This window comes from Malaclemys terrapin, chromosome 3 (assembly GCF_027887155.1).
Source record: "Malaclemys terrapin pileata isolate rMalTer1 chromosome 3, rMalTer1.hap1, whole genome shotgun sequence".
NCBI classification, from domain to species: domain Eukaryota; kingdom Metazoa; phylum Chordata; order Testudines; family Emydidae; genus Malaclemys; species Malaclemys terrapin.
This window is the reverse complement of record NC_071507.1, coordinates 80,962,879-80,982,033: the sequence shown is the minus strand read 5'-3', so window position 1 is coordinate 80,982,033 and position 19,155 is coordinate 80,962,879. Positions and strand designations below refer to the sequence as shown.

The 19,155-nt window shown below is 42.8% G+C and overlaps 1 protein-coding gene across 1 annotated transcript in view; it reads right to left on the bottom strand.

Annotated features, from left to right (window-relative positions):
* The window catches only part of CAPN9 (calpain 9), a 48,273-nt gene that overhangs the window by 20,870 nt on the left and 8,248 nt on the right, over positions 1–19,155 (bottom strand). Inside the window, exons 2-10 of the mRNA XM_054024365.1 lie at positions 15,019–15,088; positions 12,513–12,631; positions 10,614–10,747; positions 9,874–10,042; positions 8,735–8,818; positions 7,670–7,755; positions 5,195–5,272; positions 1,325–1,485; positions 428–585 (exon numbers count right to left, since the gene is read on the bottom strand). Of these exons, the coding sequence (XP_053880340.1) occupies positions 428–585; positions 1,325–1,485; positions 5,195–5,272; positions 7,670–7,755; positions 8,735–8,818; positions 9,874–10,042; positions 10,614–10,747; positions 12,513–12,631; positions 15,019–15,088 (1,059 nt within the window). The remainder of the gene's footprint in view (positions 1–427; positions 586–1,324; positions 1,486–5,194; positions 5,273–7,669; positions 7,756–8,734; positions 8,819–9,873; positions 10,043–10,613; positions 10,748–12,512; positions 12,632–15,018; positions 15,089–19,155) is intronic.

Sequence of the window (19,155 nt, the reverse complement as noted above, 5' to 3'; positions counted from 1 at the left end):
ATTCCCATCTCCCTTACTGATCTAGAATCATAGGGCCAGATACATGCATGATTCACTGGCTTTAGGATCAGGAAGTCACCATTAACCCCTGGCACGCCTCCCACCCCACTCTCCTGTGCTGAATGGAGCTTGGATGCCAGGGGAATCTAGCTCTCAGACTCTAAGGTCAGGCAGGCATTGTATGCAGGGGCTCTAGGATGGAGAAAATCCATTTTGGCAAAGCCCTTCTGCACCAATATTAGGACATTTTAAAGGGAAAGCTACCATTCTCATCATTATTTAAAGAACACAGGTGATTAGGTACCACAGCAATGGGTGTGTGATGCAGAAATCTAGACTGACACACAGAGAGATACAACTTTTATCATACAAGGGAGGAGAGAGAGAAAGAGCAAACATGGCTACCACATCGTAAAATACCAAGTACCTCATAAATAGCATAGCCAATTGTCAGCATGTCAGCACCTAGTTTCCTGAGTTTACGTCGATTCTTTTGCATCAGAGCTGCTATAAATGTGCATTCATTTTGCCCGTCATCTTTTTCTGTCAAATGCAGCTTGATCTGTGGATTAGTCCAAAAGGTGTCTGCCAAAGCAAAAAACACAGACGTTTTTCCCTCAAAAAAAAAAAAAAAAAAAAAAAAATTAAACTGAGCCAAAGAGAACAATAGAGAAAGTAATTTGAGGTTTGGGGGGTTTATGCGTGTTTTATTTTTCCATTTTCCATTATGTATCTTGATGATTTCAATGCAATTCTGCAGAGAAAGAGCCAAATCCTGAGGGACTTGGATTTTAGTATAAACAATAGCAGAATTTAGACCCAATATCTCATTAAACAGCAATGGTTTAAATCGGAGATGAAAGTTACAAGACAATTGGGGTTTTGTTGAAAATATAAAAGCACAAAGGATCAACTTCTGATCTCATTCATATTGGTGTAAATCTGGCGTAACTCCATTCAATCAGTGGAGTGACTTCAAGTCTACACCAGCATGATCAGAATGTGATGGAAATGGCTGGATTCTCCTCACTTATAGCCCTTTGACACAAGTGTTACTTAACTAAGCTCAGTGGAGATACTCCTAGTTTGGACAAATGTAAGCGAGAGGAGAAAAAGGTGTACAAAACTGAAAGGCAAAGAAAAGTATTTCTCTCAAGTGGAATCTGGTGACTGTTTTGATATTTTGCTGGGTTTAAGCTAATTGAGACTCTGCTGGCCTTATTCAGCACATGCTTGTGGAAGTTACAAAGGGGTGAAGAATTCTGTGTCTATAATGGATGCTTCCACGGGAGTGTGAAATTTTTCTAAAGAAATCTCTGTTCACCTAGAAAATTTCTGCACCCTCCAGCAGTGGAACCTCTGACCCAGCTCCCTTGATGGACTGTCACCTCCCACTTGTTGGTAGCATTATCCCCAAGAGCATCTGGAGTGAGGTTGCAGATCTCAACTTTATCAAAATGTGCTTTGAAGTCTTCAAAGTTCATCCTAAACGAAAGGAAGGGAAACCAGTCAGTGCATCACACTAGTGACTGAACAGAAGCTGCAGCCTAGGCAGAAACTACTCCCACAGACCAATTCAAAATGCAGAGTATCAGAATATAGGGCCGGATCATCAGTTTCTGTAAATCAGTGAAGCTTCATTGATGTGCGTCATTGGAGCTATGCTGATTTGCAGCAGTTGAAGATCTCTCTCCCTAGACCCGATTCTCCTCTCCTTTACACGAGTGTAATCACAAGCAACTCCATTGACCCCAGTGGGCCTGATTCTGATCTCTCTTATACCAGCCTTAATATAGTGAGAGTCCACTGATTTCATCTGAGTTACTCCTGATTTACACCAGCGTCAGGGAGAGAGCAGAATCAACCCCAATGGAGTGACACTAGTGTAAAAACTGGTGTGAGAAGGGAGGCTCTAGTCTTCTAGTCTCACAACTCCTGGGCCCAGTTATCCTTTTTAGTGCAAAAACAGTACAGAGGGGGTAAAAGTTCTGCCAAAATTGAATGATAACCAATGTGATACGCTGCATACAACCATTCCAACCCACATACCAAGAAGCATGCAGACAGCCCAATGTGCAGCAAGACATAGGAGGGGCCCACTGACACTTCACTTGCTGTGAATGGGTTGGCACTCAGACCTGAACCGAACTGGAGTAAGAACCAGTAGGGGAAGTATTTACCAAATCAGAGACTGGTGTGCAATACAGCAGCCACTGCTGGATAGCACGGGAAATAGAGCAGGAAAACAGTGTAGCAGAAACCAGGTATCAAGCTGGGCAAGTAAACCCAGATCTTCAAAGATATTTAGGCTCCTAACATCCTTTGAAATCAACCTTTGAAGATCTGGGCCTTAGTGACTGAATGACACAAATGAACAAGAATGGCAGGAAAAAGCCAATGTGCTCCAGGCAATGTGTGTGGGTGGGTGTTGACAGGATGCGATCCTCACAATAGCACACAGGGGTAGCAACATCACAGGGCCACCAGCTATAATAGATTCCATATTCTGCTGAATAAGTAATAGGAGCCTAGGGTTACTTTAACTTACATTGTCCTAGAAACTTTTCACCACACATTTTTGATAGGGGAGCAAATGACACAGTTTGATTTACATGTGAAGTACTTATCAGCACTTCGTTGGGGTTGCTCTGGATTTACACTGGTGTGACTGAGAGCAGAATATGGCCCTACATCTTTGAAAGAGAGGGAGGGAGGCAGACAGAGAGAATTAGAAGCTGATTTGCTAACTAGCCCCAGGGTTAATCTTTCCCCTCTGGCAGAAGCACAATAATGAATGTGAAATTTGCCTCTCCTCTCTACCCTCCCTTATCAAGACTGACCTTAGTTACTCTTGGTGTAAATCCAGAGTAACTCATTGTAAGTTACTGAGATCAGAATCTAGCCTTGAACATGTTACCCTGAAGGTCTTGCTAGTTCCTAGTTACCAGGAACCCAAAGCGTAAAAGAGACAAAAATTCTTATCAAAAACATATTTCCCATTTGAAATGTCTTAAAATGTGTTTTCAGCCATATTTAACACAGTTCATGCAGCCTTCTGTAGTTTGCTTTATGCCACTCTGATCTTTTATGTTACTTTAAACTGCCTTAGCTTTTTTGACAAATGTCCCTTTTCTATTTGAGATGAGCCACGTAGAATGCATGAGAATAAACTGGTAAAACATGACAGAAAAAACCCCCGCATGTAGGTGCTATTATTATTTATAATGTAGCAATTAATCCATGTGCTCTGAGAGAGGCAGGAAAGCTAGCCATATCCAGAAGCTATAGAATAGCTCCGGTTTTTAAACTGTTAGTGAGCTGTTTATTTCTTTTTTTCCCTTTAATTTTTTAGGTCCAGTATGTAATGACTTGCAAAATAAATACCTGTTGGGATCCCTGAAATTAAGATTTAACCATTATTAATTATTATTATTATGACTATTGCAGTAGAATCTAGGGACCCCCTCAACTCCATTGTGCTTGGTGCTGTACACATAACACAAAGAGAACTCACAATCTGAACATTTAAGATGTTGAACAGAATCACAGAATTTAGGGGAACTTGAGAAGTCATCAAGTCCAGATCCCTGTACTGAGGCAGGACCAAATAAACCTAGACTATCCCTGGCAGGTGTCCAGTGATGAGGATTCCATGACCTCCCTTGGAAGCCTATTCCAGAGTTTAACGACCCTCATAGTTAGAAAGTTTTTCGTAATCTTTAACCTTGCTCCCTTGCTGCAGATTAAGCCCATTACTTCTCATCCTTCCTTCAGTGGACATGGAGAACAATTGATCACTGTCCTTTCTGTAACAGCCCTTAACATATCTAAAGATTGTTATGAGGTCCCCGCCCCCCAGTCTTCTTTTCTCAAGACTGTTTTTCAAAACAGGCCCACTTTTTTTTAACCTTTCCTTATAGATCAGATTTTCTAAATTTTTTATCATTTTTCTTGCTTTTCTCTGGACTCTCTCCACATTTTCCATGTCTATCTTAAAGTGGGGTGCCCAGAACTGGACACAGTACTCCAGCTGAGGTCCCATCAGTGCCAAGCAGAGCAGGACAATCACCTCACATGCCGTACAGACAATACTCCTATAAACAAATCCAAGAATGATATTAGCCTTTTTCGCCACTGCATCACATTGACGACTCATATTCAGTTTGTGATCCACTATAACCCCCCAGATCCTTTTCATCAGTACTACCCCGCTAGCCAGTTATTCCCCATTTTATAGCCGTGCATTTGATTTTTCCTTCCAAAGTGGAGAACTTTGCGCTTATCTCTACTGAATTTCATCTTGTTGAATTCAGACTAATTCTCCAATTTGTCAAGGCTGTTTTGAATTCTAAATAATACCTAACTCTCATATAGCATTTTTCACCAGTAGATCTCAAAGCGCTTTACAAAGAGGTCAGCATCCTTTTACAGATGGGGAAACTGAGGCGCCGAGAGGCGACATTTCTTGCTCACGGTCATTCAGCAGGCCAGTGGCAGAGCTGGGAATAATACATGGGTCCCCTGAGTCCCAGTCAAGTGTTCTATCTACTAGACCACACTGCTCTAAATGACAGCAAAATATGAGAAAAAAACAACTGAAAACTCTTCGGAAGTTGTTAGGCTGCTCTGTGCTGATTTCACTACTTTCAGGTCCGTCAGGATGCACAGCACACGCGGTAGATGCCAAGAGCATTTGTGTATCCTCATGAGTCAGGTGTGGCACAAAAGAGCTAACGTGGCAAATGCTGCATTGAATCACCCAATTCAAATGGCATTAGTAAGATGAAATGTGATATACAGGAATGGAGTATTTAGACAATATAAAACTTGCCAGACTTGTTTTTGAAGCATTCCTTACATTGTGCAAATCACCTGTGTCTGATTAACCCCTTCAGGAAACAAGTCAAGCACAGTGTCATTCATTTCGATCTTGAGAACTTTAGAATTCACAATGTTTTAAATATATTAATGCCAGTTGCTAAGTATGGCATTTTAAACATCTTAAAAATATACTCTGTTATTAAGAATATGTAAATTGAGAGTGACTTATATCAAGGTTGTATTGTAGCAGTCCTCTCTTTGGATTAAAGCACTAATTTCCCAATTCAGAGCTATCCTCCTCTGCCTCACTTGGCCTGCCTGCTTACTGTATTTATTCTCATCAGCATATTTATATTTCAAAGGGGTACCATACCAGAATTCTCCATCATCTAGCACTGTCTGACACAGGCGTTTTTGCTCCAATGGGCTGATTGACTGCCATTCAGGAGAACTACAAGAAAACAAAGTCAAGCTTTACAAGGCTATCAAGTACTTCATTTCCCTTGGCTCAAAGACACCAGCTGGATATATTAGCAGATTACACTGCTTTCAGATTGATTTTATTTGAGCAGTATCCACAACAGGTGCCTTTAAAGAGCCTGATCCTGCTGCCGTTAAAACCAATGGCAAACTCTTCCAGACAGAAAGCAGGATCACGTCTAAAATCTTAAGGTTACAGCACTGCTGTATTGACCAGTATCACTGTGTTTGCAATGTTTCCCACAGTGAGAATAGGGAATACTACAAAAACCAAGGTAAATTTAAGTACTGTGAGTGGTATATCTCTAGATTGTACATCCACGGTACTGTAAACCTTGTTGTACATCTGTATCATTATTGCCATTAAGTTTATTGGTAGTTTAGGACCATCCACTGCTCCCAGATGAAGTCAGTGGGAGCAGGATGGTGCTCTTTAAATGTACAAATGAGTGGAAAGAGAGACAAATTGCTGACATCCCAACTGAAAATCTATTTTTTCATTTCCATTCACTGCTGCCATTCCTGGTTCTAGCAGTGTAATTCCAACCTGATTCTAAGTAGGAAGTACTAGAAGTCTCTTATGAGATTACTAACCTAAGCCCTGGTCCTGCAAGTCAACGTGTTAGCGTAGACTCCCATGCCCACATGGAGTCCCATTGGCTTCAATAGGACTCTGTGTGGACACTGTGATCTGCATTAGCAGTTCCACATGCAGGATCAGAGCCCTTTTTGGCAGATACAGCACCGGATCGGCGGGTAGCGTTTGATATATTGGGGATCGATATATCGCGTCTCGTCTGGACGCGATAAATCGATCCGCGAATCGACACCCGTACTCCACCTCAGCAGGAAGAGTAAGTGGAGTCGATGGGGAAACCGCGGCAGTCGACTTGCTGCCGTGAGGATGGCCAGGTAAGTCCAACTAAGATACTTCGACTTCAGCTACGCGAATAGCGTAGCTGAAGTTGCGTATCTTAGTTCGAACCCCCCCCGCTAGTGTAGCCCAGGATAAAAATCTCAAATGGCCTGATACCTATTCCAAGCTTAACTGCTAAATCTTTTGAGGTTTAATCATCTCTAATTATACTGATCAACTATTCTCCCATTTTTGGAATTTACAAAGGATCGTAACTACACTTGGAAATGTAAATATCTGGAATTTATTTGTTGATAGTTTTAAGAGAAGGGACATCTGAATCAATGCTAGAAATTTATCAAGTCTGCTAATTATTTCATCATTTTTAAAGCGGCATCAGGATATATTATGGAACTGAGTCTCCTCTCATTTATACTAGTGTAAATCGGGAAAAACTCAGTTGAAGACAATGGAGGTAAAGCAATGCAAGTGATCTCAGAAACAGGCCATGTATAAATGTAATCAAACATGAAAAATACAGCTAGTAGGAATTTCCAAAATAGAATCTACTGTTTACCATTTATGCTGTTTGCTTTTAAAATGACTATTATTTTAATTTCATCCAGCTTGGATAGTGAAAGAGACTAGGGAGTTTCACTTTTTTCCCAGCTGGCATTTGTTGGGTCTTTTGCTCTTTACACAGCAAATGTAATATGAAGGAACCACACAGGCAAGTGTGGTCCAAATAATGATCTTTAATAGCTACACAAAACTTGCAAGGCCAACCTACATATATACCTTGGAGCTCTGGCTTCAGAAAATAGAACACAGTGAGTGCCATTAGAGAGCTCACAAAATATTTAAAGAGATACTGTCCAATTCCTATACACTACCTCAGCACTTTCCAGTTCTCATGCAATAGCACAGTGTTTGGATATTTGTGTTGCAAATACTGCAGGGGAATGTTTAAATAATACAAATTATACATTTTCCATTGGAATTGTCTTAAAAATACACCTCTACCCCGATATAATGCTGTCCTCTGGAGCCAAAAAAATCTTACCGCGTTATAGGTGAAACCGCTTTATATCGAACTTGCTTTGATCTGCCAGAGCGTGCAGCCCACCCACCCCCCCATCCCCCTCCGGAGCGCTGCTTTACCACGTTATATCCGAATCCGTGTTATATTGGGTCACGGTATATCGGGGTAGAAGTGTAAAGACATTTATATTAATAGTGGATTATGTTTCTATTTTTAGCAGTACCTACATTTTGGGACTAAACAATCTTGGCAGTGCCTCTTTAAATGGTAACTGAGCAGTCTTGACACTACTGAAGTCAGGATGTTATGATGATGACAGCACTGTTCTGCATGTGTAGGCTGTTAATTAGAAAAGGCTGAAAAACAGCTTAAGCTGCAAATAACTGCAGAAAACTACAGAACACTGACTTGACTTCCCTCGTAAGTCTGACCTCTATGCAATACAAATAGTTATTATACATAAAACTAACTTGTCACTCCAACGGCCATTCCACTCCACTTGACCCCATGGATTTCTTGGCCGTATGAGTTGCACCTTTCGGCCTCGGACGCTCACCTAGAAATAGGAAGACAAAAACAGAGAAATTCCTGAGTGGCCTTAAAATATAATGAGACTATTGCTACTGTAATAAATAATCCCTGGCTGGCTGCTGTCATTAACTAAGAGACCATTCTCCTCCAGAGTGAATAGGCTGGATAACTCTTCTGGGCACTGGGGAACTAGGCAGGAGCAAATGTGCAGGGGGTAGAAGAGATGGTGGAGAGGAAGGAGAAACCTCCCACCGGGGTTGGATTATAGTTTCACTTCACAGGGGAGAATAGTGGTGCTGGGTGAAAAATGGAGTTTTTGGTTTGCTGTAAATTAAAAAAAAAAAGCTTCAGGCTGAACTGAAAATTAAATTGTCTAATATTTCTGGCAAACCCCAAAAAGTTGAAAAAAAATAATTTTGGGTTGAACAAACCACTTTGACCCAAAATGGACCATGCCGTTTCAATTTCGTGCATTTGAAAATATTTTTAATTTCTAAAAAATGAAAGGAAAGGACATTTCAAAATAAAAAGTGGTTTTGAATAAAAAAATCTACCCACTTTGTTTCAAAAATGTCAACACTAAACGTGTTGGTTTTTACAGAATTTTTTCCCCCATACAAATCAGTTTGGTGAAATCAGTGCAAATTTGTAAGATTTTTTTAGTATCACAGAATCGACATTTTTTTGCCAAAAAAAAGTTTTAGTTGAAAACTTTCACTCAGCTCCCAGGCCTCATGCCATAAGCTCCTTTAGGCACAAGAAGCTGGGCACAACACCTTAGATGGGGGAGAAGGGACATGCCCTGTGTGGCCTGCCAAAATCCTGTCCCCTCCTCATACAATGCTGCCACCCCAATTCTCCAGACAAACTGCATCCAGGAGGTGTGGAGAACAGGATTTGTGACCTTTCACTCTCCAGCTCTAGGTTTCCACCACTTGAGTTTGCACCTCTTGCCAGCCCACGCTCCACCACATACTGTCAACATAGCAACAATTGGGACGTACCTCGTCAATGCCAGTTACTGAATAAGCGTGACCCTTTATGAGGCCGAAAGGGGTTCGAGCTTCTGACTCAGCTGCGCTGCTGGTCTGAAATATGAAAATACACTTTGACATACCCTTCCTTGAGAGGACATTGTACGTGGTGACACTCTGTCAGTATCTGGGCCCGTCACAGCTAGATACATTGAGAAGTCAGTGGCAGTACTAAAAGGTATTGTGAATGACAGTATAGGTTCATAGATTCTAGGACTGGAAGGGACCTTGAGAGATCATCGAGTCCAGTCCCCTGCCCGCATGGCAGGACCAAATACTGTCTATAGCTTTTCCTGTTCCTGCACACTGGCACAGCCTTTTAGGGAAGACACTTTTTCCACACACAAAAAAACATTCTATTTTTTCACGTATTGGAACGATATGGGACTTTCTACTAAGATTGTCATCAATAGGAATGCTCCAGGGGGAAAGACCAAGCATCTAGTGAGAATGGTGAGTCAATTATCTTCTCTTACCCCTATGGTAGGTTCCTCTAGCTCAGGTATAAGACACACTGGCAGAGTAGCGTAAGGAAGCTTACGGCTGCTGCCCATGTGGTACCTCTTCTATGGATAAATCAAGTCTTCAGTGTTGTAAATAGGGTTGCCAACCCTCCAGGATTGTCCTAAATCTGGTATCTTTCATGAACAACAACATTAATTTACAAACTCAGGCACTGACTCTGCAAAGCCCTCTGTGCCCACACAGAGCTTACTTCAGGCTTGGAGACAAAAATAACAATAGCACAAAAATGGTAACAGCAATCATTGAAGCCAGTCGACACTGACTCCTGCTCTGTGACAGGGCCGTGAACAGCTTTAACTCTGACCCAGGTCAGGTGAATGGGGCCAGGAAATAAAATTCACTGTTATTACCTATACATAAATTAATGGCACATACGAAGCTGAAATCCAATGACTCTCTTCTTCTGAACAGCTGCCATGAGGACTAAACTGGTATTGCATGTACATTAGATTAGAGTTATTGGTTATAAATGATTGCAATGCTTATTTGCTACTATTGCAAATTATTTGCTATTAATTTCAGCTGGATTTTTTACTTAAAAAATACCCTCCACAAAACTACACCCTCTCTAGTCTTTTACTTACATCAATAGAACAGCCCACCATTGAACCTCTTTCAAGAGCTTTTCTCAAGATTTCATAGAAATTTTCAGGAGCCTTTTTGACTTCGTACATTTCTCCAACTCCTCCAGTGAAATCTTCCATGGCTTCTAGTGTACTGCCTCCTTTTAGGGCTTCATAACTCCCATTCAGTCTGAAAAATGCACATCAGTAGTTAGACATGTTTTTAAAAACTTTTTTAGGTTACACTGAGCCTGATTCTCTCTTATTTACACTGGTGTAAACCAGCAGTAACTCCATTGAAGTCAATGGAGTAAAAACTGGGTTCAGTGAGAACAGAATCTCAGTCCTAGTTTGTTAATTACATTGTAGCCCCTCGCCCCCTCCTCATCCTAATTTCTAATCCATTATTGGTTCAAATCCAGCCCAGGCTGGCAGTGACAATACTGTAAGTTGTTCAGTGGCCTGCTGGATGCAAAACCAGTAGATAGTCTTATTCCAGTTTTTAGCCATAAGAGCTGGCATCATTATTAGCACGCTCAGCAGAAAAACAAAGAGCAGGTTTTAGGACTTGATCCAATTCTCACTGAAGCCAACTGGAGTCTCTCCATTGACATTTCTGGAAGTTGGATCAATCCATCGGGGATTAATTAGGACATAGTATCTCCAGGTCAAGGCTGAGGAAAATGCATTGAACAAAGAACGACCATTTTCACTGTGTGACAAACTGAGCAATGCCTGCACCAAAGCCAGACAGTACTTACTTGGCATAGGCTTTTTCCAGTAAGGCACTCCAGAATTCATTGTGTTCAGCCGAGTGTAGAAAAACCAAGCGGTCTTTAAAGGTGGGTAATCGATCATCAATAACAATATCCAGCCACTCATTGTGCTGCCAAAACTGTGTTGAATGGAGGGCGAGAGAATTGTTTGATAACTTGTAATATTTCATAAGGCTAGCACGCCTCTCTAACTACCATATTCCCATGCTCCTAAACTATCTCAGTAACATCCGGGGATTGTTATAAGACTAAAAACACGCCGTTTTTGTGAGCCAGGTGAAATCTGGCCCAAAGTAAGCACCTTATTTCCCCCATTAAGCCTCTTCTCAATCAAGTCAATACAGAAACTGGTGGGCTTCTATTTTCTAAACATGACACAAAGACATAACTGTTGTGAAACTCCATAGACACAAACTGCCATACCTGGAACTGCATCAATTTCCTGATCCTTAGCCACTTCATACATGCTGTAGTGTCAAACTGTAGTAAATTATTTAAACTATACTGAATTCATATAAGAGCTGTGTGTTGGCAAAGACTTTCAGTTAACATATACATTACAAACTGAAGGACACTGAGTGCTATGGGACAAAATAGAAAGTAACAGACTGAATTCATAGCAGACAGGAATTTTGTATATCCCCCCGCCCAATTTCTCTCAGTCCTTATGATAAACTCCAATAGAATCCAATAGAGTTTTACAGATATTAAGTAAGGTTCTATATAAATTATTCTAAAAATCTATAACATTTAACAGAATATACCATTTATATAGAATTTTTAAATCAACCTACAGGATTCTATAGCAGAGATCTATTCTATTTGATCCATGTTCTTATATTATGCCCACCACCATGGCATCTGAGCACCTATAGTTATATATTACATTCTAGAAGTTTGTTTTAAAAATGTATAAATTTATCACTCTCTATTACATTATATTGAACAATTTAGATGGAGCGGGAATCTGAACTAAGTCAGATACACGGATATTAAAAGTGGTTAGGAATTGTACTATATTTCTTGATCTGAACTAGATATAAAATATCATGTGACTTAAGCCATCTTAAAAACCCACATATACGGTAGGGCCAAGTCTTCCTCTTGATTACAACTATGTAACCCCTTTGACTTCCTGGCAGTGGGATTTGACACATGTAATTGAGTGTAGAATTTGGCCCTGGGTATTTAAACCTTTCTGAGATGATGCCATGATTTCTAACACTGTACTTCCCTTTATAATAGAAAAATAGTGTGTGACTTGTGGAAAGTTAAAATTTTTCTGCGTTTCTTCTCAAGACTCTCACTTAAGGTGAGTTTAGCAAGTACTGCTTTGAATGCCTCAGTCATCATTTGGAGGTCAGACTAGATCAGTGGTTCTCAACTAGGGATCTGGGGCCCCCTAGAGGGCTGCGAGCAGGTTTCAGGGGGTCTGCCAAGCAGGGCCAGCATCAGACTCACTGTGGCCCAGGGCAGAAAGCCAAAGCTCCATTGCAAGGGCCTGAAGCCCAGGGGCTCTGAGCCCCACCACTTGGGACTGAAGCCGAAGCCTAGGAAATGTAGCTTTGCGGGGCCCGCTATGGTGTGGAGCCTCGGGCAATTGCCCTGCTTGCTACCTGCAAATGCCGGCCCTGGCTTTTATATGCAGAAAAACAATTGTTGCGACACAGGTGGGCTGTGGAGTTTTTATAGCATGTTGGGGGGCGGGGTGTGGCTTAAAAAGAAAAAGGTTGAGAACCTCTGGACTGGATTATTTAAAGGTCTCTTTTGGCCTTAAACACTATGAAATCCACTTCTACAGCAAACGGACAACCCTGCCACTAAATGGACCAGTGCATTTAGCTACCCAGCCCCTAGAAGTGTTTGCATTTTATGCTGTTTTACCTGAAAGTGAAATATTCCAGCATAACCCGGTCCAAAATTTTGATCTTGAGGTACAACTCTGGCTAATGTTTTTTCATTCAGTGTAAGAGAAGCTATAGCTGCTAATAGCCAGCAGTCACCTGTAAATTGAAAACACCAATACACAGATCACCAATAATATATCGTGAAAATATACACAATCTACAGGAAAAAGATACTGTAGCAGCCTTGTCTCAAACTGTATGGGTAAGATTCTGACTTCAGTTATGCTAGTGTAACTGAAGTCAGTAGAATTATTCTGGATTTATGCCACTGTAACAAAGATCACAATCCTGCCCTACCTGTATTACAGGTTCTGCATTTAATTGTGTATTAAGAGTTCTCATTGGGTGGAGTAAACTCACATCGGTTTCATTTATTTGCATTTTATTTCCTGTGCAATGTGAGATGCTACACAAACCAGCCATAACTGACTATGAACACAACTACTGTCAGCTGTTTTCCTCCATGCAGTGGGCTAATTTTGCTCTTATTTACTATTTCATTGTAAATCCAGATGAATTCCACTGAAGTCCGTTGTTATTTGGGTTTACGCTGATATTACTGTAAAGTAGACTTCAGCTCATTATAGTGAAAGTTCACAAAGTCTGGAAAGTACTTTTTGCCACTGGGGGGAAAAAAGTATGAAGGGGCTTAATTTATTGACGCTACATGTGACATTTCACATGACTTCCTATTATAAACAAGCAGTATGATGGCTGGTTGCCCGCCACCCAAGGACACATCAATATCCTGTTTAACTTAAAACTTCAGGAGAAGACTTGCTGGCTAGCTGGCACCAATCAGGCAAGATGCCATATGGAACCACCCAAGTCTCAGCTTCCTTGGAAGTCGTATAGCATCTGAACCAAGACCTGATCTCACTGAAATAAAGGACAAAGTTTCCATTGGCCTCAACAGGGCCAGGCTTTGACTTTTTCTGTGTGTTTTTCTTCCTCAAGATAAAGGCAAGACCTTGGCTTTGTGTTAGTGACTCACAGGAAGGGAAACTGCTCAAGAATGAAACAGAACAAAAATGAGTCATGTGCACTTTTTCCAAACCAGCAGGCCTGCTGCAAGCCCTGAGTTGTTTGCATGGAGTGAAGGGAGTAGTGAGTATCTCATAGGAGGCAACAACTGCACAAAGATCTGAAAAATCCCTATAAACCATTTTGGAACAGTATTAGGAAACCATTCAACTTGCAATGTACACCTTATGGAAATGTCCTATGGAATTCAGCTGGGATGAAATGAATAGGTTTCTATGGAAATGTAATAGGATTGAATAGAAATTTCTCTAAAACCTATAGAATTCAATAGAAAAGTATAAACCTTCTTCTGAGAGACAAGGTGGGTGAAGTAATATCTTTGATTTATTCACCTACCTTGTCTCTCTAATATCCTGGGACCAACACAGCTACAACCCCACTGCAGACTTTCTTTGTGTTTTTTGGATGATGCTATAGTGTTGTATAGCAAGAATATAATTCTCTGAAATTCTATATGATTCTATAGCTGTGGTACTTTTTGAGTGTAGTGCAATTCAATCCAAAGCACCCATTGTTTAGAGTGGGATGAGTGAGAAGCTAAAACCAATTTAGAAGTTAGTCACATAACACCATGTGCCTGTACTAAATACCTTCATTGTTTTAAAATGAATTTTATCTTCTTGTTTGCTCTTTCTCCGAGGGTAACCACTTTCCAGACTTTATCTTGCAGGACCAAGTAGATATGTCATGGCATTACTACCCAGCCATATTACATCAGTGCATAATATTGCAGCATCATGTCAAATACAACACTGGCATCAACCTATGGTGTTGCATTGACATAGTGGGACACAACATCAGTTGTGTCTGTGCAGTGCCCTGCCATGAGGATAGCTGCATCATGATTTTAAGACTGCCCAAAAAGTATTTGAGACTCTGCATTGCTGTAGATGCTATTATGTGCTTACAGGACACAGACCTGAGACTCTCCTGTGAATTTCATGATGGATGGCAACTGGCAGCACTAACTTCTCCCTCGCCTTTCACAGCTCTGTCTTTTTAATTTGGAGGGAAGAAAGTGAGTGTTTGCTTCCACAGCAACCAATACTTTATCGAGGCATCCAGAAATGGGTATGGGGTTAGAATGAGAACACGTTACTTCTGAGTTTCACTTCTTCCACCAATTTAGGGAACAAGAGACTGGAGAGGCAGTTTTGCCTACTGGATAAAGCACTAGACTGGGCTCTAGACACAGCTCTGCTGCTAGGTGACCTTGGGCAAATCACTTCCCTACTCTGGGTCTCAGTTTCCCCACCTGTAGAATGGGGGTATTGATACTGAACTCCTTTGTAAAGGACTTTGAGATCCACTGATGAGAAGTGCTACATAAGAGCGAGGAATTACTATTCGATAATAACAACCCCCGGCCCCTTCTAGAATCTCCTGCACCACAGCACTTGGATAGGTGTGGAATAATTCTGTAAAGGGAAAACACTCACCAAGATCCCCTTGACAAATGTCAGTTCTTGTGGCTCCTCCAACTATAAATTGTGGGTCTTTAACGATTTCCTGAGAGAGTAAGAGAGAAAAAATCATTTAAAATATGCCTGGAAAAATATAGCAACATTCAGGGGATGAATCTGTCACCAATATGCTACATGCATTATTACAAGCCTTGAGAAACTGGCTACCACACAATAGTACTGACACTGTGTTGAGCCTTTGTTGCTAATTATGGTGTGTCACAATGAAACAATCATTTGATCTAATTTTTTCTAATTAACGTAGGGCTGATGAAAGGTACGGGATTGGCAACCCTGCGAGAGCAAAGGCCTGTGTTTACTTGTAGAGCATTTCTAGCATTGGCAGTGGTGAGCAACCATAACATCGTCCCTTAAAAAAAAAAAGAAAAGAAAAAGAAGAGGCTGATCCCAACCTTTGTTTGCTTTACCAAGTAATGTTAGTTTTAAGTGGGACTGGATCAAATATGACACTCCACACCCTTGAGTGTCCAAAGGTTGAGAGGAGCAGAGCCAATAAGACACTCATAGAAAGGAAAGCAATGTTGACTGGTATTTCTTTGATTATTTTAAGTTCAATTAAAAATATCGCAGATGTTCTGCATTGGATAGAAAAATATGTCTGTAAAACAATTAATCTGTCAGGGATTTCCCCCCCTTGAAATCTAACTTGTCACTTAAAAAAAAAAAAAAAAAAAAAAACATTCACTGCTTTCCTGCTGGTTCTCTGTTGCACTTGCAGCTCATTGAACGGAATGTTGGGGTATGATGGGTAAGGCTACAGTTTAGTCACAGAGGTCATGAAATCCGTGACTTCCAAAGATCTCTGTGACTTCAGCCAGTGCAGGCTGGGAGCTGCAAGGTCCCCTGCTGCCTGTGGAGGCAGGGAGCTGCAGGGTACCCCGTAGCTCCCAGCCACTGCAGGTGGGGGTTAGCCCCACAGCTCCCTGTCGCCACCGCTCCTGGCCACCATGGGTGGCAGGGGAGATCCATCACTCCCCCCTGCCACAGGTGGCAAGAGGGACCCCCGCTGCTCCCGGCCACAGCAGGCGGCAGGGAGGATCCGGCAGCAGGGGGGATCCCTGATGCTCCCACCTGCTGCGGGCGGCAAGAGGGACCCCCGGAGCTCCCAGCTGCAGTGAGTGGCAGGGAGGATCCCCAGAGCTCCCAGCCACCGCAGAGGCAGGGGGGACCGCCGCTGCTTGGAGCCACCAGCAGAGGGGGACCTTGGAGCTCCCACCCCCACCCCTCGCAGCTGCCCAGGCTACCCATTTTGTCATGGGTATTTTTAGTGAAAGTCGGGGACAGGTGAATTTTTCATTGTTGTCCATGACCTGTCCCTGACTTTTACTAAAAATATCCAGGACAAAAACTTAGCCTTAATGATGGGCAGGGCTGGTGCAAGGAAGTTTCGCGCCCTAGACGAAACTTCCACCTTGCGCCCCCCCCAGCCCTGCAGCAGCTCCCCGCCCCCCCCCCCCCGCCCTGAGGCGCCCCCCCCGGGGAGCCGTGTGGCAGCTCCCCACCCCAGTTCACCTCTGCTCCGCCTCCTCTCCGAGCACGCTGCCCCCACTCTAATTCTCCTCCCCTCCCAGGCTTGCAGTGCCAAACAGCTGATTGGCGCCGCAAGCCTGGGAGGCAGGAGAAGTGGAACAGCCGCTGCGCTGGGAGAGGGAGTCTGAGCCGCACATGTCAGCGCGCCGCTGGCAGCCCAGCCCAGGAACGCTGTAAAAAAAAATTGGGGGCACCACTTTTTGGCACCCCCAAATCTTGGCACCCTTAGCAACCGCCTAGTTTGCCTTAATGGTAGCACCGGCCCTAATGATGGGCACCTATTGATCTTTGTCCTTGAAGTACCTGTTGTTCATTGCCTGGTGAAACCTTTCCTGAAACAAATGGACACAGGGGATCAGATCCTAAGTACTATACGTGACCCTACCCTGGGGGTGTTGTACATGCCTCTGACACATACCTAAGTTGTCAGTTTTATCTTACACTCTGGCAACATTTGTATAGCTTGTCATGCCAATAAAGTCTCACTGAATTCATCTGAACAAAATGGTTAAGTCCTGTGCATCCAGTCAGTCAATCTGTCCTGAAATCCTGTTGCAGAACTGGTTGTATAGGTGATAGCACAGTTTCAAGGTACCTGCACCCTCCTCTGTGGTACATACTAGGAGTGCCCAGTTAGGTCTCAAGTCTTTAGCTGTCACCTGTTTCAGGGCAGGGACCCTTGTTCCATGCCCTTTTGACTGGAGGTTTTAAGACTGCACAACCTCTTGCCTTGCCGTGTGACATCCCCAGCCAGCCAGTCTGCCTACCTAATGGCCAGTGCCTGTGCTTTGCTTTCTCTCCAAAGGCTATGAACAGTGTATTGCCAGCAGTAACAAGTTACTGCACCGCCCTTTCTAAGCAAGCACGGTTATTGAAAGGATTCCGGAGAAAACATAATAAACAACAAAAACTCCTAGACACATGCTAAAAGTTTACCGGAGATCACCCATCAGTCTGAGGGGCCCTGGTAGGCCAAAGTCCTTCCAACCCAGTGGCCCCCTTGAACAGAAGGTCCTGTCCATTTTCTGGATCAGAAAGCAGGCCCTCAGTCAATTTAAACCCAGCCTCATTATAGCAAAAGCCCTTTTTTTATTTGTTGGTCTCTGGAAAACCCAGTTTGAACCAGTATATGCAACATCCCCCCCCGCCCCTCGTGAGTGGTGTATCTCTGGAGATGTTTACAACCTACATCAGTTTTTCTCAAACTGGGGTCACCGCTTGTGTAGGGAAAGCCCCTGGCCGGTTTGTTTACCTGCTCTGTCCACAGGTCCGGCCGATCGCGGCTCCCACTGGCCAGTAAGTCCTTCGGCCCGCGCCGCTTTCAGCAGCTCCCATTGGCTTGGAGCAGTGAACTGTGGCAAATGGGAGCCGCGATCGGCCGGACCTGCGGACGGGGCAGGTAAACAAACCGGCCCGGCCCACCAGGGGCTTTCCCTACACAAGCGGCGACCCCAGTTTGAGAAACACTGCCCTACGTGGTTCCGTAATCGCCCCTCAACTGTTTGTGGTTCTTGGAGGAGCTGTGATAACCCTGCCCCCTGGAGTTGCATAGCATCCCTGGCCAATAGTGATCCATAAATTGAATACAGTATGGTCCCCAAAGATATTGCATGCAATTGCAATATCTGTCACAAGTGCGGCCACACTATTTCAGTTAAGCAGACAAGCAAGAAGCCCCTTCATTGATGCCTTTGCAAAAGGAGGAAGTTCAATAGCAAAACAATAATAGGGGATCAGATGCAATCCTTCAAACATGGCATTTCCCTAGAAGGAAAAGGAGTTGGTTTGTATTTATTTTAGTTTATTTAACAGTCATAATTCTGTAGCGTCCGAGATTCTGATTCCTTCATAGCTAACCAAGGCCTAGGTCCAGGTCCGGGCAATGAAATCTGGCAATATCCCAAAATGAGTAAGTTAAACAGCCTGCAGGTTTAGACTGTCAGGGCACACTATAAAGTGAATCTGATTTGACAGGCTTTTGTATATTGGGCAGATGGCTGGTGATTAATACACTCAGTGAGGGTGGGGTATTTTTATATTATTTACAGAGTGTGATTATTGTGTTATGCTCGGAGGGGGGGAATGGGGATAAGTTGCTGAAGCTGTATATGTATTACATTGTGTACATTTTTGGTGCTAGGCACCTAGGAAGTGGGAGAGGTGCTTTAAAAAATATTTATACATCTAAATAAGTTTAAAAATACACTGACACATAGGGGTGCTTTTTCAGAGCAATTTATAGCAGCAGCTATATGTAAAGATCCTATGTAGTGTACCTGACTCCACACAGGATAAAACACACAATCTCCACAGGAAAATAAAGGTCAGCAGCACCGTTTGGTTTTCCTCATGTCTATTGAACAAGCTTTATAACAACTCATGTTTTTAAAAAGTGGGTATTTGTCAAAGTGGGTAGCCAACATCACATAAAACCCTATAACGTGGCAAGCCCTTCGCTTCCCCATCTACATGAGCCAGTTTGCTACACCCAGTCCTGTTGCTATGAAATACTGCCAAGTTTGGAGTTAACCCCTTTGCTGATAATCCCCGCTGCATACAGCA